Source organism: Schistocerca gregaria, chromosome 1 (assembly GCF_023897955.1).
Source record: "Schistocerca gregaria isolate iqSchGreg1 chromosome 1, iqSchGreg1.2, whole genome shotgun sequence".
In the NCBI taxonomy this organism is placed as follows: Eukaryota; Metazoa; Arthropoda; class Insecta; order Orthoptera; family Acrididae; genus Schistocerca; species Schistocerca gregaria.
The window spans coordinates 1,147,314,945-1,147,334,415 of NC_064920.1; the positions used below are offsets into that span (position 1 = coordinate 1,147,314,945).

Sequence of the window (19,471 nt, forward strand, 5' to 3'; positions counted from 1 at the left end):
ATCCTAATACCTGTGTTGGCCATTAGCGGATTCTCTTTGGTGATGTCCTCTTTGACTGCTTCTGATATCCTCTCTATGTGATCTAGCCTGCGTTATTTTTCTTCCAAAGAAAGCCAGTAATCATTCACCTTTTCAGCTACCAGGATACTTTAAACGTAAGTTACAGGTAATATTCTAACTTTTATTGAGTTACGCACTGCTTCATCGTGACACAGATATACTACGTCTTCAAAAAGAGGTAGGAACGTTTTACCAATCGTCCAGTTCCTCGACATTAGAAATCCGCTCCTTTGTCGCGGACGCACTTGAGAACCGCTCTGTGAATATCCTCATCATTGCAAAAGATGTATTTCTCCAGATATTCTTTCAATTTGCCGAAAGGACGGAAGTCGTATGGTGGAAGATCCGGAATATATCACGGATCAGCACCAGACACATTTGTACGGCGTCGGTCAAATTGTTGGCACCATTTGCGCTATGGTTCATATCGTCCATATACGCCAGAATTTTGCGGTGAATGTGTGCATTTTAGATGATTTGTCAACAATAACCATGCTGCCTCGCCTACATTTGCTTTGGAGTACGTTTATAGTTGCCACTTTTGTTCAAATGGTTCAAATGGCTCCGAGCACCATGGGACTTAACATCTGATGTCATCAGTCCCATCAGAACTTAGAACTACTTCCACCTAACTAACCTAAGGACATCACAAACATCCATGCCCAAGGCAGGATTGGAACCTGCGACCGTAGCCGTCGCGCGGTTCCAGGCTGAAGCGCCTAGATCCGCTCGGCCACATCGACAGAGTCCAATTTTGTTCAGTCGAACGCTGTAATACACCTGTTATACGCACTGGAGCAGAGCTGTGAACGACCGCCGGAGTGGCCGAGCCGTTCTAGGCGCTTCAGTCTGGAGCCGCGCGACCGCTACGGTCGTACGTTCGAATCCTGCCTCGGGCATGGATGTGTGTAGTGTCCTAAGGTTAGTTAGGTTTAAGTAGTTCTACGTTTTAGGGGCCTGATGACCTTAGAAGTTAAGTCCCATAGAGCTCAGAGCCATTTTTTAGAGCTGTGAACGAAACCCAGAAAACATACTCTTCTGACAATGCGACATTCTTGTTTAGAAATGGTCTTGGGACGACGTATGTAACGTATCTCCTGAAGTTACTACGTAATTGGTCAGCAATTTTTAAGTATAGTTTTCCTCAAGTCTGATTTCTGTTACTCCACATTACTTTCGTCTTCCTACGGTCCAAATTATGTGCTCATTTTGTCAATTCCACACAACTGGTCTAATAACTTTTCCTCGCTCTCACTGAAATTAACAGTATAAGCTAATGTAAGCACGCACATCCTGAAGCCTTTAATTTTATTACCGTCCATGAGCGGTTCTTAATTTTCGTCGTTACCTGTCTGACAGGTTGAACAGTAGGGTAATGACACTGCAAACTTACCTTAGATCCTCCTTAATACGAAGACGTCTCTCTTCGACTTATATTCTCATTTTTCCCCTTAGTTCTACTACATACACTCCTGGAAATGGAAAATAGAACACATTGACACCGGTGTGTCAGACCCACCATACTTTCTCCGGACACTGCGAGAGGGCTGTACAAGCAATGATCACACGCACGGCACAGCGGACACACCAGGAACCGCGGTGTTGGCGGTCGAATGGCGCTAGCTGCGCAGCATTTGTGCACCGCCGCCGTCAGTATCAGACAGTTTGCCGTGGCATATGGAGCTCCATCGCAGTCTTTAACACTGGTAGCATGCCGCGACAGCGTGGACGTGAACCGTATGTGCAGCTGACGGACTTTGAGCGAGGGCATATAGTGGACATGCGGGAGGCCGGGTGGACGTACCGCCGAATCGCTCAACACGTGGGGCGTGAGGTCTCCACAGTACATCGATGTTGTCGCCAGTGGTCGGCGGAAGGTGCACGGGCCCGTCGACCTGGGACCGGACCGCAGCGACGCACGGATGCACGCCAAGACCGTAGGATCCTACGCAGTGCCGTAGGGGACCGCACCGCCACTTCCCAGCAAATTAGGGACACTGTTGCTCCTGGGGTATCGGCGAGGACCATTCGCAACCGTCTCCATGAAGCTGGGCTACGGTCCCGCACACCGTTAGGCCGTCTTCCGCTTACGCCCCAACATCGTGCAGTCCGCCTCCAGTGGTGTCGCGAAAGGCGAGAATGGAGGGACGAATGGAGACGTGTCGTCTTCAGCGATGAGAGTCCCTTCTGCCTTGGTGCCAATGATGGTCGTATGCGTGTTTGGCGCCGTGCAGGTGAGCGCCACAGTCAGGACTGCATACGACCGAGGCACACAGGGCCAACACCCGGCATCATGGTGTGGGGAACGATCTCCTACACTGGCCGTACACCTCTGGTGATCGTCGAGGGGACACTGAATAGTGCACGGTACATCCAAACCGTCATCGAACCCATCGTTGTACCATTCCTAGACCGGCAAGGGAACTTGCTGTTCCAACAGGACAATGCACGTCCGCATGTATCCCATGCCACCTAACGTGCTCTAGAAGATGTAAGTCAACTACCCTGGCCAGCAAGATCTCCGGATCTGTCCCCCATTGAGCATGTTTGGGACTGGATGAAGCGTCGTCTCACGCTTTCTGCACGTCCAGCACGAACGCTGGTCCAACTGAGGCGCCAGGTGGAAATGGCATGGCAAGCCGTTCCACAGGACTACATCCAGCATCTCTACGATCGTCTCCATGGGAGAATAGCAGCCTGCATTGCTGCGAAAGGTGGATATACACTGTACTAGTGCCGACATTGAGCATGCTCTATGCCTGTGGTTCTGTCAGTGTGATCATGTGATGCATCTGACCCCAGGAATGTGTCAATAAAGTTTCCCCTTCCTGGAACAATGAATTCACGGTGTTCTTATTTCAATTTCCAGGAGTGTATTTTGTATTACCTCTAGATACTATAGTTTGAACCCATATTTCTGACAACTTCTGACACCGTATTGCGTAGTGGAACGCTTATTTCACATTGTCAAATCGTTTGTTGTTCTCTTGAGTTTTCGTAGGTACTGTCCCTAGGTATTGCCCCCATTATAGAGCTCACCGTCAGATTTTTCTTCTCTGTACCTAAAATAAAACTGAGAGCCATGTACCACATCGCCATTTATCTTTTCCATTCTTTCATATATTATTCTTGTCTGCATGCTGTGTTGAGATGATTCCACTACACTTCTCGCGTTTATCTGACTTTGGTATCTTCAATATTGATTGGATGATAGTCTTCCGACAGTCTGCTGGTACGTTTCCAATACTATAGATTCTGCAAACTAAGGTGGTTAATCTTTTGCTTGCTCCTAACTCAAGTCATTTTATAAATTCCAAAAGAATGTCATGCGTGCCTTCTGAAAGTCTTCCAAAGCACTTTTTGCATTTGATCGTAATAATGATTCCTCTATATTCTCCAAATAAATATCCGTTTCATTTTCAGTCCCTTCATTGTATTATTTCCACCTGTCTGTCCTCTTCTCAATGTTTGACAACTTAATTCCTTTTGTGACTTTAATGTAAACGCTCTAGCTTTTAAATCCACAGCTCGTGGTCTAGTGGCTAGAGTTGTTGTCTCTGGCTCACGGGGTCTCGGTTTCAATTCATAGGTGGGTTGGGGATTTTCTCTGCCCAGCGACTGGGGGTTTGTGTCATCCTCACCATTCCTGACTATGGCTAAATTAGATGGTGTAAAAATTGGACTGTATACAAATTGGGACTTTGTACGGGTGCTGATGACCGCGCTGTAGGGTGCCCCACAAACCAAACATTATCATCTAACTTTTAATATCAGTGACAGTTTCTTTGACTTTCTATAACGCAGAATCTGTCATTCCGACATGTTCGTCACAAGGATAGATTCAGCTTATAGAACAGCCAAAATAATTTTCGGTGAACTGAAGAGCTAGGATTTCTCCGCATTTTCCCAACAGCCATTTCGGTTTATCTTAGCAGCACGTAGGTATTTAAAGAGGTAAAAATAACTAGCTATGACCTCATCGACGTTACCTTTCTCTTGCGACACCCACTGAGGTTTACGACAGTGACCACATAATTGTCGCACATTCATTGAAATAACCGCTCTCTAACTTTACCCGACAGGTTGTCCGTATAAGATCTGTACAGACAACATTAGTCTTGTGACTGGATATTTCCGGAGTGTAGTTACATCAGCGGAGCATACTAAAGTCGCCTGCTGCAACAGATATTTCCCTATACACGTAAGATTTAGCTTAATTTTTGTTCTCAGGTGCATCTTCGAAGACGTCCTTTCCGATTAGCTCCCTCTGGCGTTGAATTGCGAACAGTGGCGGGGTTGTGAGTGTCTGGGCGGTAGGCGAAAGTGGGCTCTGTCCTCAAGGCTGTACCTTGCACCTCACTTTGAGATACTGTCAATTACAGCAAGCAAATCTGAGTGAGAAGGGGCACCTTGTCCACTGCGATATGGATCTGTCGGCCTTAAAAGTCCGAACAAACTCAGACAGTGGGATGGTTTGTGATTACGAGACGTTAGATAGGTTTGGGAGCCTCTCAGGGAAACAGATGGCAGGTCGGGAAACAAGGTCAGTGCCGACTCTATTTGCTTGTCGATATGTGAAGGAGGTTCTGCTGGCAGCTATTTGGCACACTGGCTCATGTAAGCACAAATTATGCCTCGCGCCAGGTTCAGAGGACATCCTCGGTTCCGATGAAGACGGTTAGAGTTTTTCGCGTTTCAGTCCTGGGTGAGATCTGATTTGACACTTTTTCTTGATGACGCCACCCACAGAATGAAGAAAGGGAAGCGTTTATCGTTTATTGCCTTTAGTCTAGTACATCCAGTGACACTAGATCTGGAGACACCCTAACAGTGGTGGGATACCAGCCTGCCTTTCGCTCACCGTACGGCACAACGAGTACTGATAGCCTGGGGTGCCAATTCCCTCATAGCAGGAGCCCTTTGGTTGTGATCCACGACACTCTTACAGCACAGCGGTACGTCGACCTTATTGTAAGCCTCGTTTTGTTGACTTTGTTAGTAAACGATGCTGGGCTTACATTTCAGCAAGATAATGCCCACGCGTACACGGCATACGTTTCTACTGTTTATCTCCGTTCTTGCCAGAGGCTACCTTGGCCAAGAAGGTGATCTCTCCCCAGTTCAATTGAAAACCTAGGAGCATTATGAGCAGTGCCCTCGAACCAGTTCGGGCTTCTGACGACCGAACGCCCCTTTTGGACAGAATATGCCACGCCTTACCTCAGGAGAAAAATCCAAAAAGTCTATCAATCAATGCCAAGTTAAATAACAGCTTGCATGGGGGTCAGAGGTGGACCACTACTGATATGCTCAGTTTGTAAAAACTCTTTCTCATGAATAAATCATCCAAATTTTCTGAAACACTAATTCTTTGTTTATGCGAACGTGTAATTTCCGTCCTTTTCGGATAATTTCTTCGTAGTGTGTCGATTTTCATTTTTATTTATTTATTGATTTATTTTAGACCGTGCATACGTGGACAACGTGGGGTGTTCGGATAGCTACAGTACAAAGTTGTTTTCTGGTAAAATATCTATGAAACACAAGCAAGAGAAAACTAATTTGGAATGAGTTACGTGATAATTAATGGTACGAAAATATTATGTGTGACCATCTGGGATACAGCAAGGATAATTAGGTATATCTAACGTTGGAAGATGTTGCAGTGAACAAACACTTTACATAAACTGATAAACCAGAACATTACGAACACCCACCTAATAGCCTGTATTTCAACCTATGCACCTATAACAGAAACGACGCGTCGTGGCATGGAAGCAATGTAGCCTTGGTAGGTCTGATCGTGGTTTCACCTTGGTTTTCCCACGAGCTGAAAGCACTTCCCAGCACCTCTGGGACACCCTACATGTCACACATTTCCGAAATGATTGTACCGAGCCTCCGCCCATCTCAATTTGCCCTTGGTGAAATACAGATAGAAAGAGCGCCTTCCCCATTATACGCACGGACAACACGCTCCCTGATACTAGACGCACCATACGTGTGTCTGGCTAGCAGTCCCTCCTCACCAGGTGGTTTAAAATCACCTGGGTGGTCTAGTGAGTAGCATTGCTACCGCTGGATCACGGGGTCCCGGGATCCACTACCGGGGGGGGGGGGGGGGGGGGGTTGAGGATTTTCTCTGCCCGAGGACTGAATGTCTGTGTTGCCCTCGTCATTTCATCATAATCATCATAATCATCATCATCATCATCATCATCATCCTCATCATCATCATCATCGTCTCTGGTGACAGTGTCTAGATTGGACTGTGTAAAACTTGGATAGCGTAAAATTTGGAACTTCTTACTGGCGCTGATGACAGCGCACTTGAGCACCCCACAGAACAACCACCATCAAACGACAATCTCCTGGACGAGTTTATATCGGTATTAGGTCGATCGACATAATGTTCTGGCTGATCACTGTGTACGTTGATAGGGTACAATTGTGTTATCGTTGAAGATGAAAGAAACACACAAAATGTTTATCAAAAATGGTCCCCACATGTGTACCTTAAGGATGTGTCAAATTTTCGGCAATATTAAAGCTTTATCACATACTTGTTACCCAAACGTACAAGTTCGACCATAATGAGAGATCATTGATATTGGGTAGAAATGGGAATGGTTCCTTGAAGCCAAGTTTCATGTAGAGACACTTTCCTTCAAACCGTTCTCCAGATAGGAACAGATTTCATCGAAATTGCTTTGCCGATTGTGGGACTTCATACATATTTCTGATGGATCGGGATGCGCTTCCGCCAGTTCTACTTAATGATGCAACCTCTTGGAATACATATTACATATTCCTGACAATCAACACTCGTATAAATGAGGTGGGTAAGGTTCCTACGTTCCGTTATCGTGGAGGAACAAGGATTAAGTCAAAATTGCTTGCATAGCTTGAAGACTTTCACGGGAGTGAATATTCCATTATGTTCATTAACCTCACCCAGATAATGTCTGCATTATACCAAGATATTTCAGCTAGAAACCATACATACATCATCATGTGTGTTCCACCGTTATTGTTTACTAGTGCGAGTTGCTCTCCTTTACTGGCAGCTGATCACTGTTGCGTGTGTGTAGATCTTCAAGAGGTCTCTAGTGCAACGGCGGAGCGGTTGTGAGGCGCGTGGGAGTTATTATTGCCCTCAATTGATTTGCGCGCTCCCGGAGATACGGCTCCATGGCCAAGTTAATCAAATACGTGGCCGCTGGTCGTAGTTCAAGGCCGTCTTTCAGAGCGATACAAAAAGAAGTAAACATTTCTCGCGTAATCCAGCTGAGTTTCGCAGCGCTTACGATCTTCCATCATGCACGTATCCACAGACACGTTAAAAACTGAATTCTCGAATGTATTTGTCAATCATAGTATCTTTCAGCTAATCAAGGAATTTCCAGTGGTGATACAATGTATGAAGGACAATCAAGGTTGTTCTTTGTAGCGTAATTATATACGAGTAATCCTCTGCGTATAAGTCTTTTATCCTGAACTATGCGTTTTACAATGATATAATTTTACAGGTATATTCAGTCGTAAATGGGGAAAAAATGGAAATGGATCCCATCCTACTTGACAGGGCGTAGGGAAACGATGCGGGAGACCCGCACCGCCGTACTAGGGAAGGTCCTAATGGAGGTGATTTACCATTGCCTTCCTCCGACCGTAATAGTGATGAATGATGATGAAGACGACACAACACATCCCGTCATCTTGGGGCACGTGAAAATCCCTGACCCCGCCGGGAATCGAACCCAGGCCCCCGTGCTGGGGAAGCGATAACGCTACCGCAAGACCACGTATTGTCTGTTAACTTCGATGCAAACATAGTTAGTAACGAAGAAGTAATAAATGAAAATGTTATGCTTGTTGCTGAAGTCTTACAGCACGAACAGAGAAAACGCACATAGCGATAAAGTTATTTCCTTTCATTATTTGGTGGCAGTTGCAAGGGAAGAAGTTTTCGACATGGTTTCGAATTACATGTAAAGTTTGCTGGAAATTGCCAGTACTATTGGATGAATATATTCTGGGGAACTTGTTCGCCGTGAGTTACTCTGCTTCCAAATGTGTACACAGTTTCTAACTTCAATACTTCACTTAAAATGTTAAACCTTGAACGAAAAATTATACATTTTAATGAGTAAATTAAGACAGCAGTATCACTTTTCCAATTCGATAAATAATTTATATGTAACATTGTTGCTACAGAAAACTGTTAAGCAGGCAGTTCTAATTGGGTCCAGGTGGCGGGTTGACCATTTTAGACGTTAGTAATAAGGATTCGTTATAAAGGTGACCAACGCTTGTCTCTTACCTTAGGAAGAATGTCTGATCCACTGAGACACATTCCCGATACGACCACAAAAAAACATGAGCGTTTTCATCAAATTTGCGTCCAGTTAGATAGGGAATCAATACTGGAATGCTTCAATTTCAACGATTTTTGTACTGACTTCGGTAATATTTCATACTGAAATCGCTGAGGATTGGTTCCCAGTCATGCGCAATTATCTCGTATCGCAAACGACTTGTACTGCATATCTTTCTTTACTATGTTCTTCCTTGTACTGCCAAATACCGCAAGTGTTTCAGTTTTCATTACTAATAATGACGGAATAGACAAGAGAGCATAACAGCACCCCATTAGCAATCATTTCATCTGTCAGCGCTCGTAGCATTTGGTTGATAGTTCTCGGAATTTTATCTACACTACTGGCCATTAAAACTGCTACACCACGAAGATGACGTGCTACAGACACGAAATTTAACCGACAGGAAGAAGATGCTGCGATATGCATATGATTAGCTTTTCAGAGCATTCACACAAGATTGGCGCCCGTGGCGACACCTACAGCGTGCTGACATGAAAGTCTCCAAACGTTTTTTCATACACAAACAGCAGTTGACCGGCGTTGCCTGGTGGAACATTGTTGTGATGCCTTGCTTAAGGAGGAGAAATGCGTACCACCACGTTTCCGAGTTCAATAAAGGTCGGATTGTAGCCTATCGCGATTGCGGTTTATCGTATCGCGACATTGCTGCTCGCGTTCGACGAGATCCAATGACTGATAGCAGAATATGGAATCGATGGGTCCATGAGGGTAATACGGAACGTCATGCTGGATTTCAAAGCCCTCGTATCACTAGCAGTCAATACGACAGGCATCTTATCCGCATGGCTGTAACGGATCGTGCAGCCACGTCTCGATCCCTGAGTCAACAACAGATGGGGACGTTTGCAGGACCACAACCATCTGCACGAACAGTTCGACGACGTTTGCAGCAGCATGGACTATCAGCTCGGAGACCATGGCTGCGGTTACCCTTGACGCTGCGTCACAGACAGGAGTGCCAGCGATGGAATACTCAACGACGAACCTGGGTACACGAATGGCAAAACGTCATATTTTTCGATGAATCCAGGTTTTGTTTACAGCATTATTTTGGTCGCATCCGTGTTCAGCGACATTGCGGTGAACGCACATGGATACACATCTCGGTCAACTCTTGTTCGCATTGACGGCACTTTGAACAATGGACGTTACATTTGAGATGTATTACGACCCGCGGCTCTACTCTTCATTCGAGCCCTGCGAAACCCTACATTTCATCAGGATGATGCACGACCGCAGGTTGCAGGTCCTCTACGGGCCTTTCTGGATACAGAAAATTTTCTACTGCTGCCCTGGCCAGCATATTCTCCAGATCTCTCACCAACTGAAAACGTCTGGTCAATGGTGGCCGAGAAACTGGCTCGTCACAATACGCTAGTCACTACTCGTGATGAACTGTGGTATAATGTAGAAGCTGCATGGGCAACTGTACGTGTACACGACATCCAAGCTCTGTTTTACTCAATGCCCAGGCGTATCAAGGCCGTTATTACGGCCAGAGGTGGTTGTTATGGGTACTGATTTCTCAGGATCCATGCACCCAAATTTGAAAATGTAATCACATGTCAGTTCTAGTATAAAATATTGGTCCAATGAATACCCGTTTATCATGTGCATTTCTTCTTAGTGTAGCAATTTTAATTGCCAGTAGTGTATTTGAGACGACTGGAATCAGATAAAACATTTGATTGATTGCGAAGGATAGACTTGGATCCTTTTATACCCTCTCCTGTCTCAACCTCCACTCCTAGCATTTCTCCTCTCTTCTATTTCCCATCTCGTCTGTCATATGTGACATATTATCTCCTCTCTTATCTCCTTATCTTCCATCTCATCTCTCTTCTTATCTCCTCATCTCCCACTTCCTTTCCTATCTCCTCATCCCATCTGCTCATCTCTCATCACCTCTATCTCCTGTCATCTGTCTCCTCTCCTCTTATATCTCCTATGTCATTTCATCTTCCTTCTCTTCTATCTCATCTCATGTACCTCGTCTCATATCTCATCTCATGTGCTGTCTCATCTGATCTCACTCATCTCAACTCCTTTCTGACCATATCTCGTCTAGTGTCTCACAGCATACATTTCAACTCATGTACCACACCTCTCTATCTCATTCCATTTCTTTTCTCATGTATCTGATATCCTCTCACTCCTACAGCATCTCCTTGTCATTTCCTTTTCGATATCGTCTCTGTAATCTCCTCTGCACTAATCTCATCCCCACTCTTCTCCATTCCTCTCTCCTCCATTTCTCTCCTCTCTGCTGAAGACAGGAACATCAACAACCTTCACAAATAATCGGGAGGTAGAACGCGTAGAAAGAAAAATATAACGTGGAACGCTAAAACTTTCTTGCTTCGTATTTCATTGTGAGGAGACGTGAGCTTACCGAGGAAGAGAGCCTCCCGGACAGTGTTGGGGGGCGGGGTGACCCTCTGCACGACGCTCTCGCTGTCGCCCTGCCACAGCACCGGCGCCACCTCCGCCACACACCGCAGCTTCATGGAGCCGGATACGAAGTGAGCCCCCGACACGGCGAACCGCAGGCCCAGCGACGAAGACACCAGGCCGTGCGCGTGGCGCTGCGGCGGGTGCGCCTCCAGCCGCGGGTCGTCCCCCGGCACCTGCCACAACACGCCATTTCTGCCATGTAATTCCCATCATCACTGCAACCAAATCGCTCTGCATGACCGGGTAACTGTTTGAAGTTGGGGAAGAAATAGAAGAAAGAAACGCAAATTAAATTCTACAAATTTATAGCTATATCTATTATTGTACGAGTGGGCTGTTCCGAACAATAGATACTACAAAAAAAAAAAAAGAAAAATCACGTTCACCGGTAGCAGAGATGAAGTTCATGAGAGATATAAGGGATTATACTAAAATGGGCAAAATAAGGAATGAAATAATAATATCAGATTCCCAAATATTTTCACTTAATTTCAAGACAGAACCGGGTACAATGAAACAGATAGATGATAGAATGGCACAAAATAGATTGCCAAAAAGAAAATGAATTGTTGCTCGACTGGAAAGAGATAACGAGGTACACCTTGTAAGAGGCTCATAGATGACATAGGCTGGAACAGGTAACTGCAACACTAAACCCTTGAAAGGAGATGGTCATGATGATTATGATATGAAACTTCCTGGTAAGTGCTCTTGCCCGCAAAGGTCCTGAGCTCGAGTCTCGGTCCGTCACACAGTTTTAATCTGCCTGGTAGTTTCATATCAGCACACACTCCGCTGCAGAGACAAAAACTCGTTCTGGATGATTACGATAGTTCTTACGCTATGATATTCAGTCTGTAGTTTGGACCAATCAGTATAGGATACTAGGGAGATATTTGGAAAGAGAATTAAGAGTTCAGAAAGAAGAAATGGAAACACTGAGGTAGACCTATGATGTTGTAATACTAGTGAAGTGTAGGGGCCTTGAAAATCAGTAGAACCGATGGAATAGTTCTATAAAATGATCATCAAAAGTAAAATAAGGATAACAGAGTGTAGTCACATTAACGGAATTGATAATGGAGCAATTACAATAGAAATTGAGAAACTAAAGGTAGAACACATGTTTTGTTACTTGGGCAGCAAAATAAGTGATTATGGCAGCAGTAGGAAATGTATAATCTGTTGATTTCAAGTAAAAAATTCTTTTCGGATAATTGAATTATGTTAATACATAAAATAAAAATAAGTGTTAGCAAGTATTTTCTGAAAGTATTTGATAGATTGTAGCCTTGTACGGTCATGATACGTAGACGATAAACGGTGTAGACAAGCAGAGAATAAAACGTTATGAAATATGTTGCTACAGAAGATAAATCGGGTTCTGAATGGAATAGGCCCACCCTATGTTCCTCTATCGCCGTATTAACTCACATTTGGAAGAACGGCGGTTCAAATCCCAGTATAGAATACGGATTTAGGGTTTCTGTGATTTCTCTAGATCACTCCAGGCCAAAGCCGGCTTTATTCTTTTGAAAACAGCACCGCCGATTTCCTTCCCAATACCTGAAACATTCCGAGATTGTGCTCTGTCCCTAATGCTTTGACGTCGGGGCATCGGATCCTAATCTTCTTTCATTCCCTCCTTTCTTCATTACTTATGTGTTCTGTCTATCTGAGCTTCATAATTATTTCGCAACATCGTACTTCAATAGTCTCTATTCTCATCCTGTCTGAAGTCTACGTTTTATTTCTGTACAAGGTTACACGTCTACAAATACCTAACTAAAAGGCTTCGGTACACTTAAATTTATATACGATATTAACAAATTTCTCCTTTTCAGAAATGCTGTTCTTGCTTATATCCTTTTTACGTTGACCATCCTCAATCATTTTGTTGCCAAAAAGCAAGCTTTTCGTACTACCTTACTCTCTAATTTTATACTCCAACATCCTCAGCATTGCCTGATTTATATCGACTACACTGCATTACTCTGTTACTTTTGTTTAATATAATTTATGTTCATCTGATTACATGTTTACATGTTAGTTCTGTTCAATTGATCTACCAAATTGTTTCCCGTCTATCACAGAATTATAATGCAATCGGTAAATCTATATAGTTTTTTTCTACATCTTCCTTAATTTTCCCTAGTGTTCTTTACAGCTTGATCGATACACGGCCTTGTCTATCTGACTCCCTTCTTGCCTCCTTTTCATGTCCTTTTAATCTTATGTCTACTGTCTGGTTTCTGTAAAAGCTTAGATGGCCATACTCCCCATGTATCTTATCACTGATAAATGTTCAAGTCTGTATTCGAGTCAACATTGTCCAGATAACAATGATGTGGGATGAAAAGACGACAAGGGTACCTGGCCAGATGAGTATACTGTAATGTTAACAGCGCAGAAAATGTTACAACTGGAAAACAGTTTGTTGTGAAAAGGAAGATAGGGCAGAAAGTGCGTTACCGTGAACAATTAAGTGATACATTTGATACATTTGTTCTCATCAGAATCGACAGCATGAGAACAGCCACAACCATTGTTCAGGTAAACATGACGACGACAAAAGCCGAAGACAAAGAGACAGAGAAGCTACATGAGGATAAACAAAAATTAATTCACTACGTAAATTAGATTGTGATGCTGTTGTAGGGGAAGGGGCACACGAAAGGGTTACGGGAGAATATGGATTGATAGTATAAACGAGAGTGGAGATAGACCAATTGAGTTTTGTAATAAATTTCAGCTACTAACAGCGAGTACTCTCTTCAAGAATCACAACAAGAGAGCATACACTTGGGAAAGCCCTGGTGTTCTGAAAGGATAGATTGCAGTTAGGTTACATACTGGATTGTAAGGCGAACCCAGGAGCCATGATCACTTATAGACTGAAATCACAATTTTCTACTGATGAAAAGTAGCATGATGTTTAAGAGATTAATCAGGAAGAATCACATCTCAAAGAAGTGGGATACGGAAGTGCTAAAGGATGAAGAGGTGCGACTGAAGATATTTAAGGTTATAGACATTGCAATAATTAATACCTCAGTACGCATTTCAGTTGAAGAGGAATAGATATTTCTCAAAAAGGCAATCACAGAAGTGGGAAGGAGAAACACAGGTTCAAAGAAGGTAACTGATAGGAAATTATGGGTAACAGAAGAAATACTAAAAAGTACAAAAATGTTCAGGAGTATTTAGGAATACAGAAATATAAGTCACTTAGCAATGAAATAAATAGGAAGTGCAGGAACTCTGAGACGAAATTGCTATATGAAAAATGCGAAGAAAACGGAAAAGCAATGATTGTCTGAAGGACTGACTCAGCCTATAGAAACGCAAAAACAACCTTCGGTCAATGTTAGAGCAATGGTGCTAAGGTTAAGATTGAAATGGAAAATACACTACTGAACGCAGACGAAAGATCAGATAGGTGGAAAGAATACACTAAAAGCCTGTATGCGTGGAAGAGTTGTCTGATGGTGTGACAGAAGAAGAAACAGGAGTAGATAGAGAAGAGATAGAAGGTGGAGTATTAAATTCAGAATTTAAAAGAGCTTTGGAAGACTTAAGATCGAAGAAGGCCGATGGACAGATAACATTCCTTCGGAATTTCTGAAATAATTGGGTGAAGTGGCAACAAAACGACTATTCATTTTGTTGGGAAGAATGTATGAGTCTCGCGATACACCATATGACCTTCGGCAAAATTTCGTTCATACGATTCTGCAGACTACAAGAATCGACAAGTGTGAAAATTATCGCACAATAAGCTTAACACCTCAAGCATCCAAATAGCTGACAAGAATTACATACAGAAGTATGGACAAGAAAATTGACGATCTATTACATGATGATCGGCTTGGCTTTATGAAAGGTAAATGTACGAGGGGCGCAGTTCTGATGTTGAGGTTGATAGTAGAAGCAAGACTGAAGACAAATCTAGACGTGGTTGAAATGGCTCTGAGCACTATGGGACTTAACATCTGTGGTCATAAGTCCCCTACTTAAACATCCATCCGGAGGCAGGATTTGAACCTGCGACCGTAGCAGTCGCGCGGCTCCGGACTGAGTGCCTAGAACCGCGAGACTACCGCGGCCGGCATCAAGACATGTTCGCAGGCTTTGTAGACTTGGAAAAAGCGTTCGATGGTGCAAAATGTTCGAATTTCTAAGATAGACAGAGGTAAGCTATGGGGAAAGGCAGGTAATATAATGTACAACGAAGAGGGAACAATAATAGTGGAATGCCAAGAGCGAAGTGCTCAAATTTAAAAGGGTGTAAGACAGGGATGTAGTCTTTCGCCTCCACCGTTCATCGAAAAAGAGATGATGGAAAAAAAGGAAAGATCAAGAGTTGGATTGAAATTAATGGTGTAAGGACATCAATAATAAGGTCTGCTGGTGACGTTGCTGTCCTCAGTGAGAGTGAAGGAGAAATTACAGGATCGTATGTATGGAATTAGTAGAGGATCGAGAATAAACCGAAGAAAGATGAAAATAGTGAGAAGTAGGGGAAATGAGAACAGCGAGAAAACGCCAGAACGAGAGATCACGAAGCAGGTGATTTTAAGGAATTTTGGTGCCGACACAGCAAAATAACCCATAGCGCTCGGAACAAGTAGGACATAATAAATACACTAGCACTGACAAGAAGGGCATTCCCCGACAATAGAAGTCTAACGTCAAACATAGGCCTTAATTTGACTAAGAAATTTCTGAGAATGCAGCATTTTGTGGAAGTGAAACCTGGACCGAGAGGAAACAGGAACAGAAAAGAATCGAAGTATTTGAGATGTAGTGCTGCACAAAATTAATGCATTCATAATGTACGGAGTGAAGAAATTCTCCAGAGAATCGGCGGGGAAAGGAATGTGTGGAAAACACTGACACAAAAAGGTATATGATGGTAGGCTGTCTCTTAAGATATTAGAGAATGCCATGGAGCTGTATCGGATAATAGCCGTAGGGGAAGACAGAGATTGGAATATACCAAGCAAATAATTGAGGACGTAATTTGGAAGTGCTGATCAGGGTTGAGGAGGTGGGCGTAAGAGAGTAATTAATGGCGGGCCGAGGACTGCAGACTCAAAAAAATATAAAAAAATTACGTAATCTGATGTGAGTGTATAATTCCAGTGCTCACCTCTTTATCGTTGATGAACCACTTGATTACGGACGCTGGGTATGACCTGCCCGACGTGCAGTTGAGGCTGATCTCGTCACCCACTTGGTACAGCCGCTCTTCTCCGAAGATGTGCGGCCCGTCTTTAGGAAGAGCTGGAGAGACACAAGTATTGTACAGTTGCTGACTGCTGTTGCCGACTGCAGGAGGCAATTCAGCAGCGTTAAGGGGGCTCAGCGCGGAGCGCCCCGGGTACTCACACACGACCTCCATGTGCGCCTCCTGCTGGGCGGACGCGAACGACGGCGCCTCTGCAGACACCTCACACCGGTACTCGCCCGTCGACTTGAGGTTGACGCTGCGCAGCACCACCTGCTTGTCGTCCGACAGCTGGTTCTGCGGGAACATCAAACACAGTTCAGCCTTGCGCGCGTGGAGCCGCTAACCTGCGAACTAGTTTCTGCGCAGACTTTCTGTAGCTCGCAGGTTTGCCTCGCAGTTAGAAGGCGGTTAGGGAGGACACCTGACCGAATCTACTCTACTGTAGCACCTGCACCCTGAAGTGACAATCGCAGTGTACTTCTTTAAGTTTGAAGTGAGTGTGCTCGCACTCCTGTTACACAAGTACGATAGATATAATTTCCCCATTCAGGAACAGACGTGGTCAATCAGTGCCCTTGAAGAAATACAACCATTTATTATACAGATTTAGATACGACAGAGGGTGCTCGCGGTTTTCAACAATCCTCTTTTGTCATGACAGATTTATATCTTAATCAGTACAACGTTTCTATCTATTTCATTTTAAACGTTTCTAATATCTCTTTATATTCGCTGAATTATTCTGATACCATTCTACCCTTGAATGACGTTTACAAAATTTCTATCTTCATACTCGGAGAATCCATGCGCAAAATAGTTTCATACAATAGCTATGCCATGAGCGCATAATTATTCTTTGTAGTACTCTCTCTGGTGGTTGTTAGAAGAAAAAAGCTTCCGAGATTGTCTTCGTGACGATTAGCCCGAGCTTTGTTTTGAAGAACTGATTGAGATTTATGACAGAAGATAACTGATACGAAATTGTACGATTAAAAGGGAAATATATATATATATATATATATATATATATATATATATATATATATATATATATATATATTGCTTCTACAAAAAAAGGTTTGTATTTGAAATTTGATAATTAATGATATTCATCGATATATTGCGTAGTTGTTAATCAGAAGGGAACTTCCGAAAGACTGGATACGAACCTGCATTTAATAATCCAAGAGCTCCATTACTTCTTCGGGAGGTTAAACTATATCAAAGCAAAATATCCGCTTGATCTGAGGTTTCCCGACTGATTATACAACGCTCCCAAAATTACGAGGCATTTTATTTGTACAGATTAGCAGACTGCCGCAAAGCACGAGCCTGCAGAGAAGAAGAATCATCGCCTGATTTCATTCTAACAAGTAACATTTCTGAATCATTTTGAATGACTGAGCTATGACTGTGTTTCCTATCATGAATGATTCATTGCTCGAACGAATTGAGAACTACATAGATAGGAGGAAAAATTACACGTGGAACAGTGATTGTTAATACAGATTTATTTACGTCATGTCATTTACCCATCCTTCTTACATCATCCTTAATCTTGCACCTTCATACACCTCATTTTGAAAATTTTAACGTTTTCTGCTTTTATACGCACTAACGCTTTCACCTTCAGTGATGCCCTAGTTTATTCCCCAATGGTCCCTTCTTCTAGTAATTTTTTTGTTATTCCACTCTTTCTGTTACCTAATACGCCACATGAAAACACTAAAATTGCAGTGAATTTTACTTTTTTAATTAACTTGCGACCCTTGTATTTCCAGTAGCATACTATCTGCCGTTTCTAAGATAAAATACTGAATTTTTTCCATACGATTTACTTTATGTAAATTCACTGATACTGTCATTATTACTCTCATTATTATTGTTTGAGTAATTCTTTTATATCTTTAAATATTGCCTGTTTGGTTTACTTATTTTGTGAGTAATGATGAAATAATTATTTTGATTATCTTTAAATTATTCTCTCAATAATTTTAAGTTTCAAGCACTTTTAACGACGCGATGGCGTTCTATGACGTGTTCTCTGTAGACTTACAAAATGACATCCACGTCTTCCAATAGTTCACCACACGAAATGAATACCCTCAAGCTGTCACGTTTTAAACGTATACATCTACAATCTAAGTTTACAAAGAAAGAAGCGCGTCAGTTGTACATCAAAATTCTTCTAGTTTGTTAAAAAGCAATGTTTTCTATTAGAAAAACCGACCACGCCGTTGGCAGGTTGTTAAACGTGTGTAAACCGCAAAAACAATTGACAACACCTATAGACGAGGGTATAGTAAAAACATATCTTTTTTGATAATGACCCAGTTGATTTAGGGCAACAGGTAAGGAAGAAAAGACTGAGACTTTCCCAATGCTGTCTGATATTCTTGAGTGAATACACCACATTTTTTGTTGATAGCACTGCCTTCCTTGAAGAACGGTGTCCCGTGAATGATCTTTCGGTAAGAATGCTATACTCGTATATGAATTAGCATGTAGTTAACGAGTTTTGTGGTTAATATTCATAAATATAATAGATTAAAATTATGTAATGTGTTCGAGGAGGCTGAAACAACGACGGCGGACTGGCAACAGCGAGGTAACTGCAGCTTAGGAAGTTAGTCGCTGTACGCACCGAACCGACAGTCATTCCACGCCAGAGGACGAAGTCGTCGGGCCAGCAGATTCAACGCAGAGTAAATTATAACAGCGTTAATGTGAAAAAAAACTTCCTACTATTGTTTTGTTGAGTTCATGTCTGTATTCCACCGAAGTCAGTCGTTGGATGGAATGTATACCATACTATGTGTGTTGTGAAGAATCATCAATAAACCAACGGAGAAGATAATTATTATGAAAAGAAAATAAAACCTGTTGTTGGAGATTTTTATTTTGGAAGTGTACATGCTTGAAGTTTGTTATTAAAACCGAATGAAGGGCCTAATCAACTAAAAATGAGAGATAAGGGTTTTAATAATGCCTAACCAAGAATCATTGGAAAATCGTATGACTGCTAAGATTTTCTTTTCTTTTTTTGCTTAAAGTCGTGTTTAATTTGTTCTCAAGGTTGAGAGTTTTCCCGAAAAATGTGGGAATAGTTAAAGTTAATAACAAAATCATTGGCAGTATTTCTAGTTTATTGAATGTTTAATAGTGAGAAGTGAAATATTTTGGCAGTTACGCTACCCGAATCAGAGATATGCTTAACGATTTGCGCGCTTCACTGTTTTCTACTACGCGCGAGCATATCTGGTTGTCATGACAACAGAAACTGGTTGCAATATATTCGAATACGAAAAGCAGCTTGAATCTG

General features: G+C 42.7%; 1 protein-coding gene across 2 annotated transcripts in view; it reads right to left on the bottom strand.

Moving 5' to 3' along the window:
• The window catches only part of LOC126284051 (uncharacterized), a 195,365-nt gene that overhangs the window by 12,131 nt on the left and 163,763 nt on the right, over positions 1–19,471 (bottom strand). Inside the window, exons 3-5 of one of the 2 annotated variants that reach the window (XM_049982645.1) lie at positions 16,308–16,443; positions 16,069–16,202; positions 10,855–11,089 (exon numbers count right to left, since the gene is read on the bottom strand). In XM_049982645.1, the coding sequence (XP_049838602.1) occupies positions 10,855–11,089; positions 16,069–16,202; positions 16,308–16,443 (505 nt within the window). Of the gene's footprint in view, positions 1–10,854; positions 11,090–16,068; positions 16,444–19,471 lie in introns of both variants that reach the window. The other variant, XM_049982635.1, reaches the window with a different exon arrangement.